This window comes from Marmota marmota, unplaced genomic scaffold, assembly GCF_001458135.2.
Source record: "Marmota marmota marmota unplaced genomic scaffold, marMar, whole genome shotgun sequence".
NCBI classification, from domain to species: Eukaryota; Metazoa; Chordata; class Mammalia; order Rodentia; family Sciuridae; genus Marmota; species Marmota marmota.
Window position 1 is genome coordinate 1,109,716 of NW_026000102.1, and position 13,245 is coordinate 1,122,960.

The following is a 13,245-nucleotide window of genomic DNA, read 5'->3' on the forward strand; positions in this document are numbered from 1 at the left end:
TGGGACATCAACCACAAGATGCTTGACTTGCTGCAGGCACCTCAGTTTCCTCGTCTATAAAATGGGAGCAGCATAACTCAGTGGTCGCATTGCCTTCAGGCTTCAGTGTGACAACTCCTCACTGTGGGATCCTAATTCAGGTCAGATGGCAGAGGACCAGCGAGGGTGGTGCCCCCTGCAGCTGTGTGTTTCTGTAAGTGGCTTCATCTGAGGCTGCTATGGCCTGAAGCTGGCTGACTCCAGATCCCAGCTGGGCTAGGATGACATCCCACGGTGGCACTGCACAGAGCAAACAGAGCCACCCACCCCTTCTCAAGCAGAGGCCGCCAAGATGACTGTGGGACAAGGCCCCTCCCTGCCTTCTCCATCTCCCGTCACACCCAGGGGCAGCGGGAGCCTGAGAAGCTGCCACAAGCAGGGGGGCCACGGAGAGGGTTAGAGGAGGCCAGAGGAAATACAATGACAACAGAGGCAGCTGCTGTTCTTTCAACTTTTAGTTGATTTAAATTGAAAATGAGACCTATAAAAAACACTCCCCTCCCCCCTTCCAGTGAAAGGGAAAGTGCTGGAAATGACAAGGGTTTTTGGGGAGCAGGCGCTGCTGCATCAGAGCCCCGGAGGCTGCTCAGAGAAGGGCTTGGCGAACCCCAGTGTCCACAGTGAGGACAATGGCTCTCACTGTGTATGGGCAGGCGGCCTTTACAGGTGGCTGTCACCCCACCAGCCCAGCAGGCAGTGGGGTTCCCGGGTAGGGCCTGAAGTCTCCTCCCAGCTCCTGCAGCCCCCCGCAGGGCCAGGGCACATATTCCGCTGCGCTCTGCCTCACTTGAGGGACCCGCTTATCTCTGCTCTTCCTCCCCGGCTGCTTCTCCCGGCCCCGCCAGGCTCTGTTCTGAGCTGGGAGGATAAGGAGCGGCTGCGGCTCCCCCCGCTGCCCTGGGCAGCTCTGGGCTATCATTTGCTCACAGCCCCCATGTTTTGCTCTTATCCTTCCTGCAACTGCGCGGAATTTGGTTATCTGGTAATTGAGATTGTTTTACAAGGTGTCACTCATTGCATTGGGCGCCATTAATTGTCAGCGCCTACTGAATACCCAGGATAAGGGCCCTGGTGGGGGTCGAGGGGCACTCACGTGTCCATACTGCATACACATACATGCACACCCATGCACAGGGTAGTAGCTCTGGCAAAACGGGCTTCTGGCATTTTCCGGAAGGTCTTACCTTGTTGAACTCTACAACCCAGGGAGATGCTGCCCTGAACCCAGTGCCCAGAAGCCCCTCGCAGGTCGGGCTACTCATAACTGTGAGCAGGACCTGCCACTCCTCCAGCAGTCCCTCGGCACCTGCCCCACAAGGCCAAGACTGTGGTGCACGCAGATGAAAAATCACGGTGACAGTGTCTGACCACCAACTTTCTCACAGTCACCCCACTGGCATTCCCATCTCAACAAAACCAGGCTCAACACTCTTGAAAGAAAGGAGTTGTCCCTTGGTCTCTTCACAGACCCCTGTGCTGGTGCCAGAGCCCAGCCCTGCAGGGAACCCCAAAGGGACTGTCTCCCCGCACACACAGCTCTTAGTCCACTGAGGCTGCTGGAATAATACCATAAAGCAGGTGACTCACAGTAACAGAACTTTCTTCTCACAGCACTGGGGGCTAGGAAGGCCAAGAGGAAGGCAGACTTAGAGTCTGGGGAAGGTCCACTTTCTGCTCATAGATGGCACCTTCTAGCCGTGTCCCTCCATGGAGAGCTCTCAGGGACCCTTTGCATAAGACCACAATCTCATTCATGAGGGCTCCACTCTCAGGACCCCCTCACCTTCCAAAATCACCACCTTCTGCGCCATCACACTGGGGACTGAGTTTCAACACATGACTTCTAGGGGACACAAAGATGCAGACCACAGCAGTTTCACAGTGAATGGTTCTTTCTCTTCGTGTCCCTTACTGTCTTCTAACCTCTGCAAGGGCAGGGGCTTGGGTCTTGCTCATCTTGTCTGGAGTTGGGCTGTTTATTTGTTCACTCATTATTTTGCAGTGCTGAGGCCGCAGCCCTTTGAATTTTTCATTTTGAGACAGGGGCTCAATAAGTTGCCCAGTTTGGCCTGAAACTTGCAATTCTCCTGCCTCAGGCTCCCAAGTAGCTGGGTTTACAGGTGTGCACCATCACACTTGACTCTTTAGTTTTTAATGTAGTATCAGGTACTCAAAAAGAACAAAGCAGTGTCAGGGTCCTCTGCCCTTCAGTGGGAAGTCTGGGGTCACATAAAAGCAGCCACATTCTAACATCAACAAGGAAAAGCAACTCGGCACCTGCCAAGTGCTCTGTGAACGCCAGCTCATTTATACCTCAAAATGACCCTGTGCGGCAAATTAGAGGAACTGGACGCTCCTGCAGTTCCGCAGCTTGTGTGAGGACATCCAGCAGGCGTGTGTCGGAGGCAGAGGGGACTCCATCGACCAGGCTGCAGGAGTGCCATGAGCAGTGTTGTCTGTCTGTCTGTCTTCCCTCTGCGACTACCTACTACTGTCTCCTGAGGATGGGGACCAGGTCTCACCTTCACATTCCCCTGGGGAATAACACTTGCTCAATGCATTGCGCTGGGTCTTGCAGCCGCCTACAGATGGCGCCAGGGAGGGATCAGAGGACCGAAGACAGAGACAGACGCTAATCCTAGTGGGAAATGGTAAGGGCCTGCTCCCGGGGTGTAAAGAAATGAGTGTCCTCTGCCCTCCTTCTCCCACGGCCCTTTGAGCCTCTGTCAAGACACGTGGTGGGGCGGCACTGAGACGACTTCTGCGTGGGCTTTCTCCACCAGCTGGGTGTGAGTCCTCCTGGGATGGAGTGGGCTCTCGGTAAAGGTGTGGCCAGCTGGAAGACCTAGGCTCTGCAGCCCCGCCCCTGTATGCGCTCCTCCGCGGTGAGCCGTTCCCTTGGCCTCGGTGCACCCAGACCTGGGGGCACCTGCTGTCCACAGGAGACGCACACGTGCCCTGCTCCACGCAAAGCCTTCCTGGCCCATCCCTCAGGTCATTCATCTGATTAGGCAGCGCCAGCCTCAGCTGGTTAAATACCCTATCACCCCTCCTGGCTGTTTCTCCGCGGGAAGGTGCCAGGCTCTCACCCTCTAGGAGGTTTGACCTTGACACTCCAGTCCTCTGGTTGCGCAGCCAGAGAGGCTGGCAGGAATCCACCACTGGCTCTCTCAGGCAGCAGTTGGGGGCTTTCCCCAGTTTGAGAAGGCAGGCAGTAGGGGACAACTGTCCACCAGCACCTTAGTGTCCAGGAGAACAATCTCTCATGGCTACTTCTTTCCACAACCTTGATCCCTGCTGTCACCTCTTCCTGGAAGCCTTCCTGACTGGCACCATCCCCCAGCCTCAACTCTACCCAGGATGCCTTGCAGATGCTGGTGTTATTCTACTGCTTTCCCAAAGGTGGAGCCTCTGTGTCTCCCTGAAGGCGGAGGGGCTCCCTCCATGCCTCCCCAGCAGGCCAGCTGTGCTCCCAGGAGCCAGAGCTGCTGGGCAGTTTCTGGGCACACGGGCAGCCGCTCCTGCATGTGGGCACCGGATTCAGTGGCTGGAGAGGGGAGGAAATCAAAGCTTGGCAGATGAGGGACAGAAACCCAGACTGAGCCTGAGAATGGACCTTTCCCTGTCATTGTAGGTGGGTCTCCATTGTGCAGGGAAGCACAGTCTATGACAAGGAACTTTGACCCCGCAAGTCAGAGCAGGTTAGATAAGCAGGCTTAATTATTATGCCCACAGAGCCGACTGGGGGGCTGGAGGGCACAGGGCCAGGCTGAGGGGACCTAATGTGGAGACCAGAGCACAGCAGGCCAGGGCTGACCTGGGGGCAGCTCGGCAGGCTCATGCCTCCTCCTCTCCCCCACCTGCTCGCCTCCTCCACAGGGTCTCAGCCTTTCTGCTTCCCACCTTGGAACGCTGCCGGCCAGGAAGCAGCTGGCCCACCCTGATGGGAGCCACCTCCAAAGCACTGACACATGGGCCGCCTCCGAGGGACTGTAGCTGACTCAGTCACTTACGTACTTGGGCAATTCTAGGACCCTCTGCCTAAGAATCTTGGGAACTGTGACGGCCACGTTGGGCTCAGATCCTTCTGGAGCCCCTCCCAGGCACTGGCCAGTCAGCCTCGCTTCCCCTTCACCGCCACCTCCCACTCCAAGGGCGGACCAGTGGGTGGAGACCTCGTGCACAGGGCGCTGCAGGGCACACAAAGATGGTCACAGGCACAGAGCTTGCACTGAAATGGACCAAGGTTTGAATCATGGTCCTGTCACTTACTAGCTGGGTGACCCTGAACAAGTTCAATAATCTCTCTGAACCTCAACTTCCTGTCTTGTGAAAAAGAGACCTTGACACCATTTCGTGGGGCTCCTATGAGCATTAAGACAACATATTGAGGCTGCAGAGCTGCGCCTGGCACCCAGGGAGCATGCGACCCATGACAGCTTTATTACTGTCACTTAGTCACTCATCCAACACTTATTTAGAGCCCTCCAAGTGCCAGGAATATGAGCTGGACCTTAAAAGACCTTAGAGTCACTGTTGTATTTCCTTCCACTCCAAGCCCAAGGGGAACCTGCCGCCCTCCCTGCTCAGGGTCAGCCAGTGGATGCCCCGGTCTGCCAGACTCACGCCTGTCTGCCCAGCCAGTCTGTGCAGCTCAGCCACTCAACAACCACCTAACCAAGTGCACCCCTGCCACCGCAGTCGTTCTGAGACGGGATGATACGTGACACACAGCCCTGCGCAGCTCCTCCCCGCTGCCGGGGGGAACTGTTCAAACCACGCTGACAACTGTATGTGGAACACATGTCCCGTTGCTGTCCCAGGTGAACCTCTCGTGGCCCTAACGGGGGAAGTGAGGGGCGAGGATGGGGAGTTGGTGCAGAACTAAGGGCTTGGAGGCCCCCCTTGAAGCCGCCACAGAGCCCTGCCCCCTTGAGTGGGACCCCAGACAACTTCCTGTTCTCCTCCCTGACTCTGCCTGGTGGGAGCATGTGACCGATACCCTCATCGTCCCTCCAGAGCTCCTGCGTCCGGAGGTGGGTCTGAGCCTTATAATTACAGCCTTCCTCACACTTGGTCCTCCACCACTTCCCAGCCTCCCGCTGGGTCAGGCTTAGCCCCTGCTGCCAGGGCTTCAGGCAGGAACTTACCGGGTTTGCACCACTGTTTGGCCACCTGGCTTATCACGCCAAGGGAGGGCTGTCCCAATTTGAAGAAGGGCAAATCACAAATGTCAACTGGCTGAGACCCAAGTGCAGGTTCTTGCCAGAGGCATTACTTTTACACCAGCTCGCACAGTTTGCAGCCAGTAATGAAAGAGGCTGAGAGTCCATTTGCAGTAGAGCCGTCCATGGGCTCAGAGGCGAGGAGCTGTCACTCACCTCACTTCAAGGGCTTTCGGGGGTGAAACGTACTGTGTGTGCAGGAGTTTGTACAGGTACCTATATATATATATAATCTTAATAAAAAAAAAAAAAAAACAAGAAAGGAATACCAACACCAGCTACGCCTGTTGAAATGCAGGTAGGGGTAGACAGCACTCTCACGCCTGGAAGACATGTCCATGTTTCCTGCACTCTGTCCTCCCAACCCCTGGGGGCAGGTCTAAGAAGTGATCCCATAAAAGAACAACTGCATTGCAGAACTGGAGAACCCTTAAAGGTCTTCTCCCCACCCCTCTCTGATGTGACTCTTCACTTCAATGATCCCAACAAGGAGTCATCCTTTCTCCTGAATGCCTCCAGGTACAGGGAACTCACCACCCACTGGGATGTTCTGACCCTCCCACTTGCTGAGTTCATTAATGGCTAGAAAGTTCTTCCTGACCTAAGAGATTAAACCTGGGGACATACAGCTTCCACCAATTGGTTCCAGTTTTTTCCTGGAAGTCACACACAAAGCCCGATGCTCCTTCCCCAAGTCAGCCCTCTTGCAGGTCTCTCCTCTTGCGGGTCTCCCGTGCCGACATCATGTGCCGATGTGGTTTCATGTGTCCCTGACCGTCTGCCAACTGCTTTCTGGACAAGATCCAGTTTGATAATAATATCTTTGAAATATGATCCCCATACTGAGAAATGTCAAATCCCGGCTACAGCTGTTACCAATGCAAAAACATACATAGGTGCACACACGTGGGTGCCCATGGAGGCGAAGCTTCTCTGGCTACACTTCACCCACATTTCACATCACGTCACCAAATGTGTCCTTGAGTCCTAAGATATCCACAGCTTGTACTCCTTCTACCACCATGTTGACTCCATTTAGAAAAAAGAATCAAAGAAGGTGCCCAGGACTGGCCCCAGCTCACTCCGTGTGAAATGGCCAGGACAGGATGAACAGGACTTCCGCCTTCCTTGTTCTGGACACCCATCTCCTGTTCCCATCAACCTTCACAAAGGTCATTACTCAAACTGAGCTTAGGGCCAAGTCCCAGGTGCAGATTTTGGGCGTAACAAAACCATTAGGAAGACAGAATGTGATGTATTTACAACTTCTTTGCCCACTTGGCCCCAGGAGAAGCCAGCACTGAGCTTCCAAGTTTGATAATAACATCCAAGGTCCTCCAGGTAGGATTCTGTGCAAAGGTCCAGGAGAGAGTAGGGAAGGAGAGCTACGCTTTGACAGGAGAAGTGGATGGGGGAGATCATGGAAAGAAGGGTAGTTTCCTGAGGCTGGGCAGAATGGGCATGGGATAGCAGGGACCAGTGCCCCACAAGCCTACACCACTTGTCAGCAGGGAGGGGTATTCTGAACCCTTTTGAGAGCACCATGGCTGAACCCCAGCACCAGTTCACACAGAGTCAACCTTGCAGAGGATGAACAAAAGGAGCAGGAGATACCTGACTTTTGTTCCCACCGAGGCCCAAATCCTGGGCAATGTTAGAGGAATAGGAGGGGACCCAAAAAGCAACTGAGATTTAATTTCCAACTACCCAACAAAGGATCAGAGTAAATCTAACTCCCAAGAAATAAAGGCATGTGATGTTGTATTCTATTGTCATTCATAAAACTAATTCCCACATCTGTGGTCACAATATGAACTGCCCCCTTCCCAATGCTATACTGTTGATTTTAAGGACTCAAGTATATTGCTTTGTATTTATTCATGTTTAATTTTTTTCCTCTGGCCCATCAAAGCAGCCTCCTGATTTATGGGCATCCTAATTGTCAGTCATTTTATAAGCTCTTCCTCCAAGTTTCATGGAACCTGCAATTTGAGCCGTCTCATTCCAGTCCTTAATAACAGCCAAGGGCCAGGGGCAAGGCTCGGAGTGCGGGCAGCAGCCTACCCCTTAGCTCCCTCTGGGCTTTCATTAAGTACAGTGCTAGCCATCCCATGTACCTCTGCCTTGTTTGTTAGGATATATTGTCACATGCCTAGCTGAAACCCAAACACATTCTGTCTGCTACATGTTTTCAATCTATTAGCACAGGGACTCTTTCAGATGAGAAAAACATAGTAGAAGAGAAGAACATGTGGTCCCCACTGCCTTTCCAAAGGGCCTGTCAAATCTGGTCAAACCCTATCCAATTCATCACCAAAGATCAGGGCCCCTCCCCCACCCCACATGTCCCAATGTCCCTGCCCTGGTCTCCCTAGAGATTTATGCATAAGAGTTTATAATCTGACATAAGTAGGAGGAAGGCGAAGAAAAACTGGAGGCCAGACCACTGATGAACATTTTTTTTTCTTTTTTTTCAAATTAACAAGTCTACAGAAAACCTTCATTGAATCTGGGCACATAATATAAATTATGATCACATGCATAAAAAACCTGGCACTAAATATGGCCTTTTGGGATCATTCATATAAAAAATACGTATTAAAATCTGCACCAGAGCAAGTGCAGAAGCTGACTGATAATTCTAACGGCAGCAGCCTCAAGGCAGGATTGGTCTGTGGATGCTGGGAGCCTGGGGCCTCAGCCTCCAGCCTCTGAGGTGAGCCCCACATGAACACGGTCAGCTCCAAACAGAAGTCAGAGGCACATCTCTGAAGGTAGGACCCCTGTGAGCACCAAAATGCCACACACCTGGCATGAAACAAAAACAGTGCTGGGAAGAAGTGCAGGAGAGAAGCCCCTTGTCCCTGGGCCCCAATCACAATTCCAGGACACTCACTCTCTGGGAGACAAATCACCTTAACTTCAGAGCAACTTTTGCAATTTCCATATATGTTTTTTCCAATTCTCACTCAAAGTCACAATTAGCCTGATCTGAAGGGTTGAGTTCTTATGTCATTTTCTGCAGGCCAAGATCTTGCTATTCCTCCCTGAACAACCACTACCACAGGGAAGCACGGCATGACTGACTCAATCTAGTTCAGTCTTAGACCCAAAGCAACCTAGCAATTCCAGCCCAGAAGTTACACTTCGTAGGCAAAGTGATGAAGAGCAGCACGATGGACACTGAATGACCCCTGAGCTGTGACCTTGCCAAAGCCCTGAATACCTTTGCACAAAGCAACTGAAGCCCAGAGAGAGGCAGGGTCCATATTGGACATCTGTCTCCAAGGATGAAGACGTGTTCCTCTGTACGCAGGGCCTGTCACTCTGGCTGAACAAGGCCCGGGACTTTTGTGCAGTGGCTTGTACATTCACTGGGTCCATGCGCTGCCCAACTGTGGCTCCGTGGAAAATGGCAACTGTCCCTGACTCAGGTGTTGCCAAATAGTCTGGCTCCACAGATGGGAAACACACACAGGGACTGGACAGAGGCGCAGGGTGCAGGGTGCACAGGGGAGAGAATTAGGAGAGGCAATTCAGAGGAAAATCACCACAGGCTCTAAGAAGCCTGCAGGGACAGCCGGGCTTCTATAATTTCCAGGCTCCAGAAGGTTATCAAAAGGGCTGGTGCCGCAGTCTGGCTATAATTTTTATTTCACCTTCATAATCGGGATCAATTACCCCAGGACTTATCATAAGTCCTTTTAGAGTAGAAGAGCTGCGTCCCAATTATAAGCCTACTGTTCCTTTGGGAAGAGGTCCTTTCACCCCTGTGGGAATGATTTGAACTCCCATCTCTGGAGTTAGTACTGCTCTGGCGGAGGCGCAGATATCCAACCCTGCGCTCCCTCTGGTTTGTCTGATGAGGGATCTGATGGACAATGTGTCCTGGGCACTACCCTGATGGGGTTGCTGGGTTCCTCCAGTGCTCCGTATATTTGTGGTTTTGGGCCCCGGAGCATTGGGCCCCACTGTCCATTTTTTGGCAATGGAGCCCAATGCCTTTCTCCACGATATCGTGGATAAACACCTGGTCCTTGTTCGTTTTTTGATAATGGAGTACCCTCTATGGTGGTTTGAGAACGGCATTCATTAGCCCAATGTCTCCCTCTACGGCATCGTGGGCAAATACCTGGTATTCTACTCCTTTGACACCTAGTTTTGTTAAACCCTCCTCCAATGGGGCAATTCCTTTTAAAATGTCCTGTTTGTTCACAATTGTAGCATGTTCTTGNATCAACGTGAGAACAGCCTCTAAGTGAGTGGAATGAAGGGCGGGGCCTCAGTGGGGCGGGGAACTCCTGGTGGAGGGAGAGGGGAAGAGTCAAGGGGAGGCAAGTGAACAGGTCACTGAAGGCTGGGGCTCCGTTGTGAGGCAGGTATGACGACTGCTGCTTCCTTCACCTGCCTGACCTCTGCATGACATTGGACCTGCAGTGGCTGTGCCATGGGAATCCCCATGATCACCACAGTGTCACTCTGAGGGCCCCAGAGTTCCTGCCTGAGGTGCCCTTGGGCCAGCTCCATGACTCCTACCGGGCCTTCCGTTCTGAGAACCTCAATCTCTCCATCAAGATGGATCTGACTCGGCACAGCGGGAGTGAGGCTTGGGCCCGGGGCAGTGGGGAGGAAGGGCTTAGAGGATGGGCTTGGACACTGAAAACTTAAGCTTGAAGGCAGAAAGGGAATAGAAGGACAGTGGAGAATTTGGGTTAGGACCTTTTTTGGGAAGAGGGTTGGTGTTTGGGGCTCTAAATAATAGTACTATAAATTGGGTGGCTTGTAAACAATAGACATTTGTTTCTCACATTCTGAAGACTGGGAAATTGATGATCAAGGTACTGGTTGTTGAAGTGTTTGGTAAGGGCCTCTTCCTCAGAGATGGCACCTTCTTGTGTCCTCACACATGGTGGAAGGAGTCACTGAGTTCCCTTTTGCCTCATTAATACCATTCCTGGGGGTTTCATTTCTGTGATCTAATCCTTCCCAAAGACTCCCAACTGTTTTATACCATCACATTGGGATTTAGGATTTCAACATAAGAATTTAGGGGCAACACAAATATTCAGACTATAGCAATATTTAAAAGCTAAGAACTTAGATCCTTGAAAGAAGAAGGTGCTAGAGAAACTTGAATATAAGGCTGTATGCTGTTTGGGATTTTAAACCTCTAATACCTGAAGATAGGAAAGGATTTAACATCACCTCTGTTTCAGCCTCAGCTAGAATATATCTGTCCTTTCCTTTGCAGCAATATCCCAGCCCCGAATTCTACTATATAGTAGTACCCTGCGCTGGATGCAAAACTTCTGGGCAACTTGGACTAGTGTCACAAGGCCTATCTGCAGGGGCAAGCTCTTCAATAATCTGAAACCCAGCAAGAAAAAGCTTGGCCAGCATTACAAGCAGCTTTCCTATACTGCACTCTTTCCACAGCTGCAGGTCAGGCTCTGACCTTTGACATCCTCTGTTCCTTTTCCCTAGTATTCTTATATTGGATCTCTTATGCATCCCTCTCATGCCATCCTTTGTTCAGTCTCATACTCTCTTCTTGCCAGGTGCATTATTGGGCCTCATTTGCCCAGCAACGGGGTATCCAGATTGAGTGCAGTCAGGGCCATGTATTCACTCGGGGAACTCAGCGTCTTATACCTCAAGGTAAGATCAAAGACTCCTTTCATTTCTCTAGCCTGTTCCTTATCCTTTTCTCCTTCTTAGTTCTATTTCTTTCCTCCCTTAATGACTCACACTATCTTTATCTTTCCATAATATTCTGCATGGACTTTGTGTGCCTCCTTTTTCAGCGGGCACAGTGATGCGGCGTCTGATCTCTGAATGGAGTGTGACCCAGATGGTGAGTGACCTAAGTCAGATGACTGTTCACCTGATGGCCTCGCCCACTGAAGAGAATGCTGATCACTGCCTTGATCCCTTGGTAACAAAGACCCACCTGCTGAGCCTGTCTTCCCTCACCTATCAACGGCATAGCAATCGTACTGCTGAGGAGGNATCAACGTGAGAACAGCCTCTAAGTATGACGACTGCTGCTTCCTTCACCTGCCTGACCTCTGCATGACATTGGACCTGCAGTGGCTGTGCCATGGGAATCCCCATGATCACCACAGTGTCACTCTGAGGGCCCCAGAGTTCCTGCCTGAGGTGCCCTTGGGCCAGCTCCATGACTCCTACCGGGCCTTCCGTTCTGAGAACCTCAATCTCTCCATCAAGATGGATCTGACTCGGCACAGCGGGACAATATCCCAGCCCCGAATTCTACTATATAGTAGTACCCTGCGCTGGATGCAAAACTTCTGGGCAACTTGGACTAGTGTCACAAGGCCTATCTGCAGGGGCAAGCTCTTCAATAATCTGAAACCCAGCAAGAAAAAGCTTGGCCAGCATTACAAGCAGCTTTCCTATACTGCACTCTTTCCACAGCTACAGGTGCATTATTGGGCCTCATTTGCCCAGCAACGGGGTATCCAGATTGAGTGCAGTCAGGGCCATGTATTCACTCGAGGAACTCAGCGTCTTATACCTCAAGCGGGCACAGTGATGCGGCGTCTGATCTCTGAATGGAGTGTGACCCAGATGGTGAGTGACCTAAGTCAGATGACTGTTCACCTGATGGCCTCGCCCACTGAAGAGAATGCTGATCACTGCCTTGATCCCTTGGTAACAAAGACCCACCTGCTGAGCCTGTCTTCCCTCACCTATCAACGGCATAGCAATCGTACTGCTGAGGAGGAGCCCTCCACTAGAGATGGTGATCCTGCCTTTCATACACACCAGCTGTATTTGGTGGATTTAAGGATTTCCTGGACAACCACCAATCGAGACATTGCCTTTGGTTTGTATGATGGCTACAAAAAGGCAGCTGTACTCAAATGTAATCTCTCCACTGAGGCCCTGAAGGGTTTAAAGATTGATCCCCAGATGTCAACCAAAAAGCCAAAGCGGGGTTTCCTGACCAGTACCCCAACCCCACCTCATGTCAACACTTCCAGCTTCAGTGGACGGCCTGATAAAGGATCATCAGGAGGTGCTTACATGTTGCAGAAGCTGATTGAAGAGACAGATAGGTTTGTAGTATTCACAGAAGAGGAGTCAGGTATGAGTGACCAATTGTGTGGCATTGCTGCCTGCCAGACGGATGACATATATAACCGAAACTGCCTTATTGAGCTGGTCAACTGTCAGATGGTTCTTCGTGGAGCAGAGACAGAAGGCTGTGTCATAGTGTCAGCTGCCAAAGCCCAATTGTTGCAGTGCCAACACCATCCGGCCTGGTATGGTGACACATTGAAGCAAAAGACATCCTGGACTTGCCTATTGGATGGCATGCAGTACTTTGCTACTACTGAAAGTAGCCCTACTGAGCAAGATGGCCGACAGCTCTGGTTAGGGTGAAGAATATTGAGGAGCACTGACAGCGAAGTCTGGACTCTGTGCAGGAGTTGATGGAAAGCGGACAAGCAGTGGGAGGCATGGTTACCACAATCACAGATTGGAACCATCCAGCTGAGGCCCAGCAAACTCAACAAGTCCAGCGAATCATTTCACGTTGTAATTGCCGAATGTACTATATTAGTTACAGCCATGACATTGATCCCGAACTAGCAACTCAGATTAAGCCACATGCTTGTTGTTTAAACAGAGAGGGGGAGATGTTGAGAGCCACAGCCTAAGGGGCCCCAGCAAACTTCCAGCTGCCGGCTGATGATTGGCTCACAGCGGCCCCAGCAACATCTAGCTGATTGGCTCCTCGGCCCCAGCAACATCTAGCTGATTGGCTCCTCTGCGGTGATGCTCATTGGGCTGTTTCCCTGCCCTTTCAGACCACGGAGCTGCTCACTGGGGGACTTTTTTGGCTCCGCCCACGTGACCCAGCCAATCAGCCTCAAGAGCAGGAGGATTGTGGGAGGTGGAGAGAAGCTTGTGTGGGAGAGAGAGGCTTGTGGAAAGCCGGTGGTGGCAGTTG

At 51.8% G+C, this 13,245-nt stretch overlaps 1 protein-coding gene across 1 annotated transcript; it reads left to right on the top strand.

The window, feature by feature from the left end:
* Positions 1 to 9,499: 9,499 nt before the first annotated feature.
* On the top strand, positions 9,500 to 12,899 carry LOC107155411 (protein KIAA0100-like). Its single transcript, XM_015501298.2, has 5 exons — positions 9,500 to 9,522; positions 9,644 to 9,864; positions 10,516 to 10,706; positions 10,823 to 10,922; positions 11,069 to 12,899. Exon 5 carries the CDS (start codon positions 11,337 to 11,339, stop codon positions 12,672 to 12,674), a length of 1,338 nt encoding a protein of 445 aa, XP_015356784.2. The 5' UTR covers positions 9,500 to 9,522; positions 9,644 to 9,864; positions 10,516 to 10,706; positions 10,823 to 10,922; positions 11,069 to 11,336; the 3' UTR covers positions 12,675 to 12,899.
* The last annotated feature ends 346 nt before the right edge of the window (positions 12,900 to 13,245 follow it).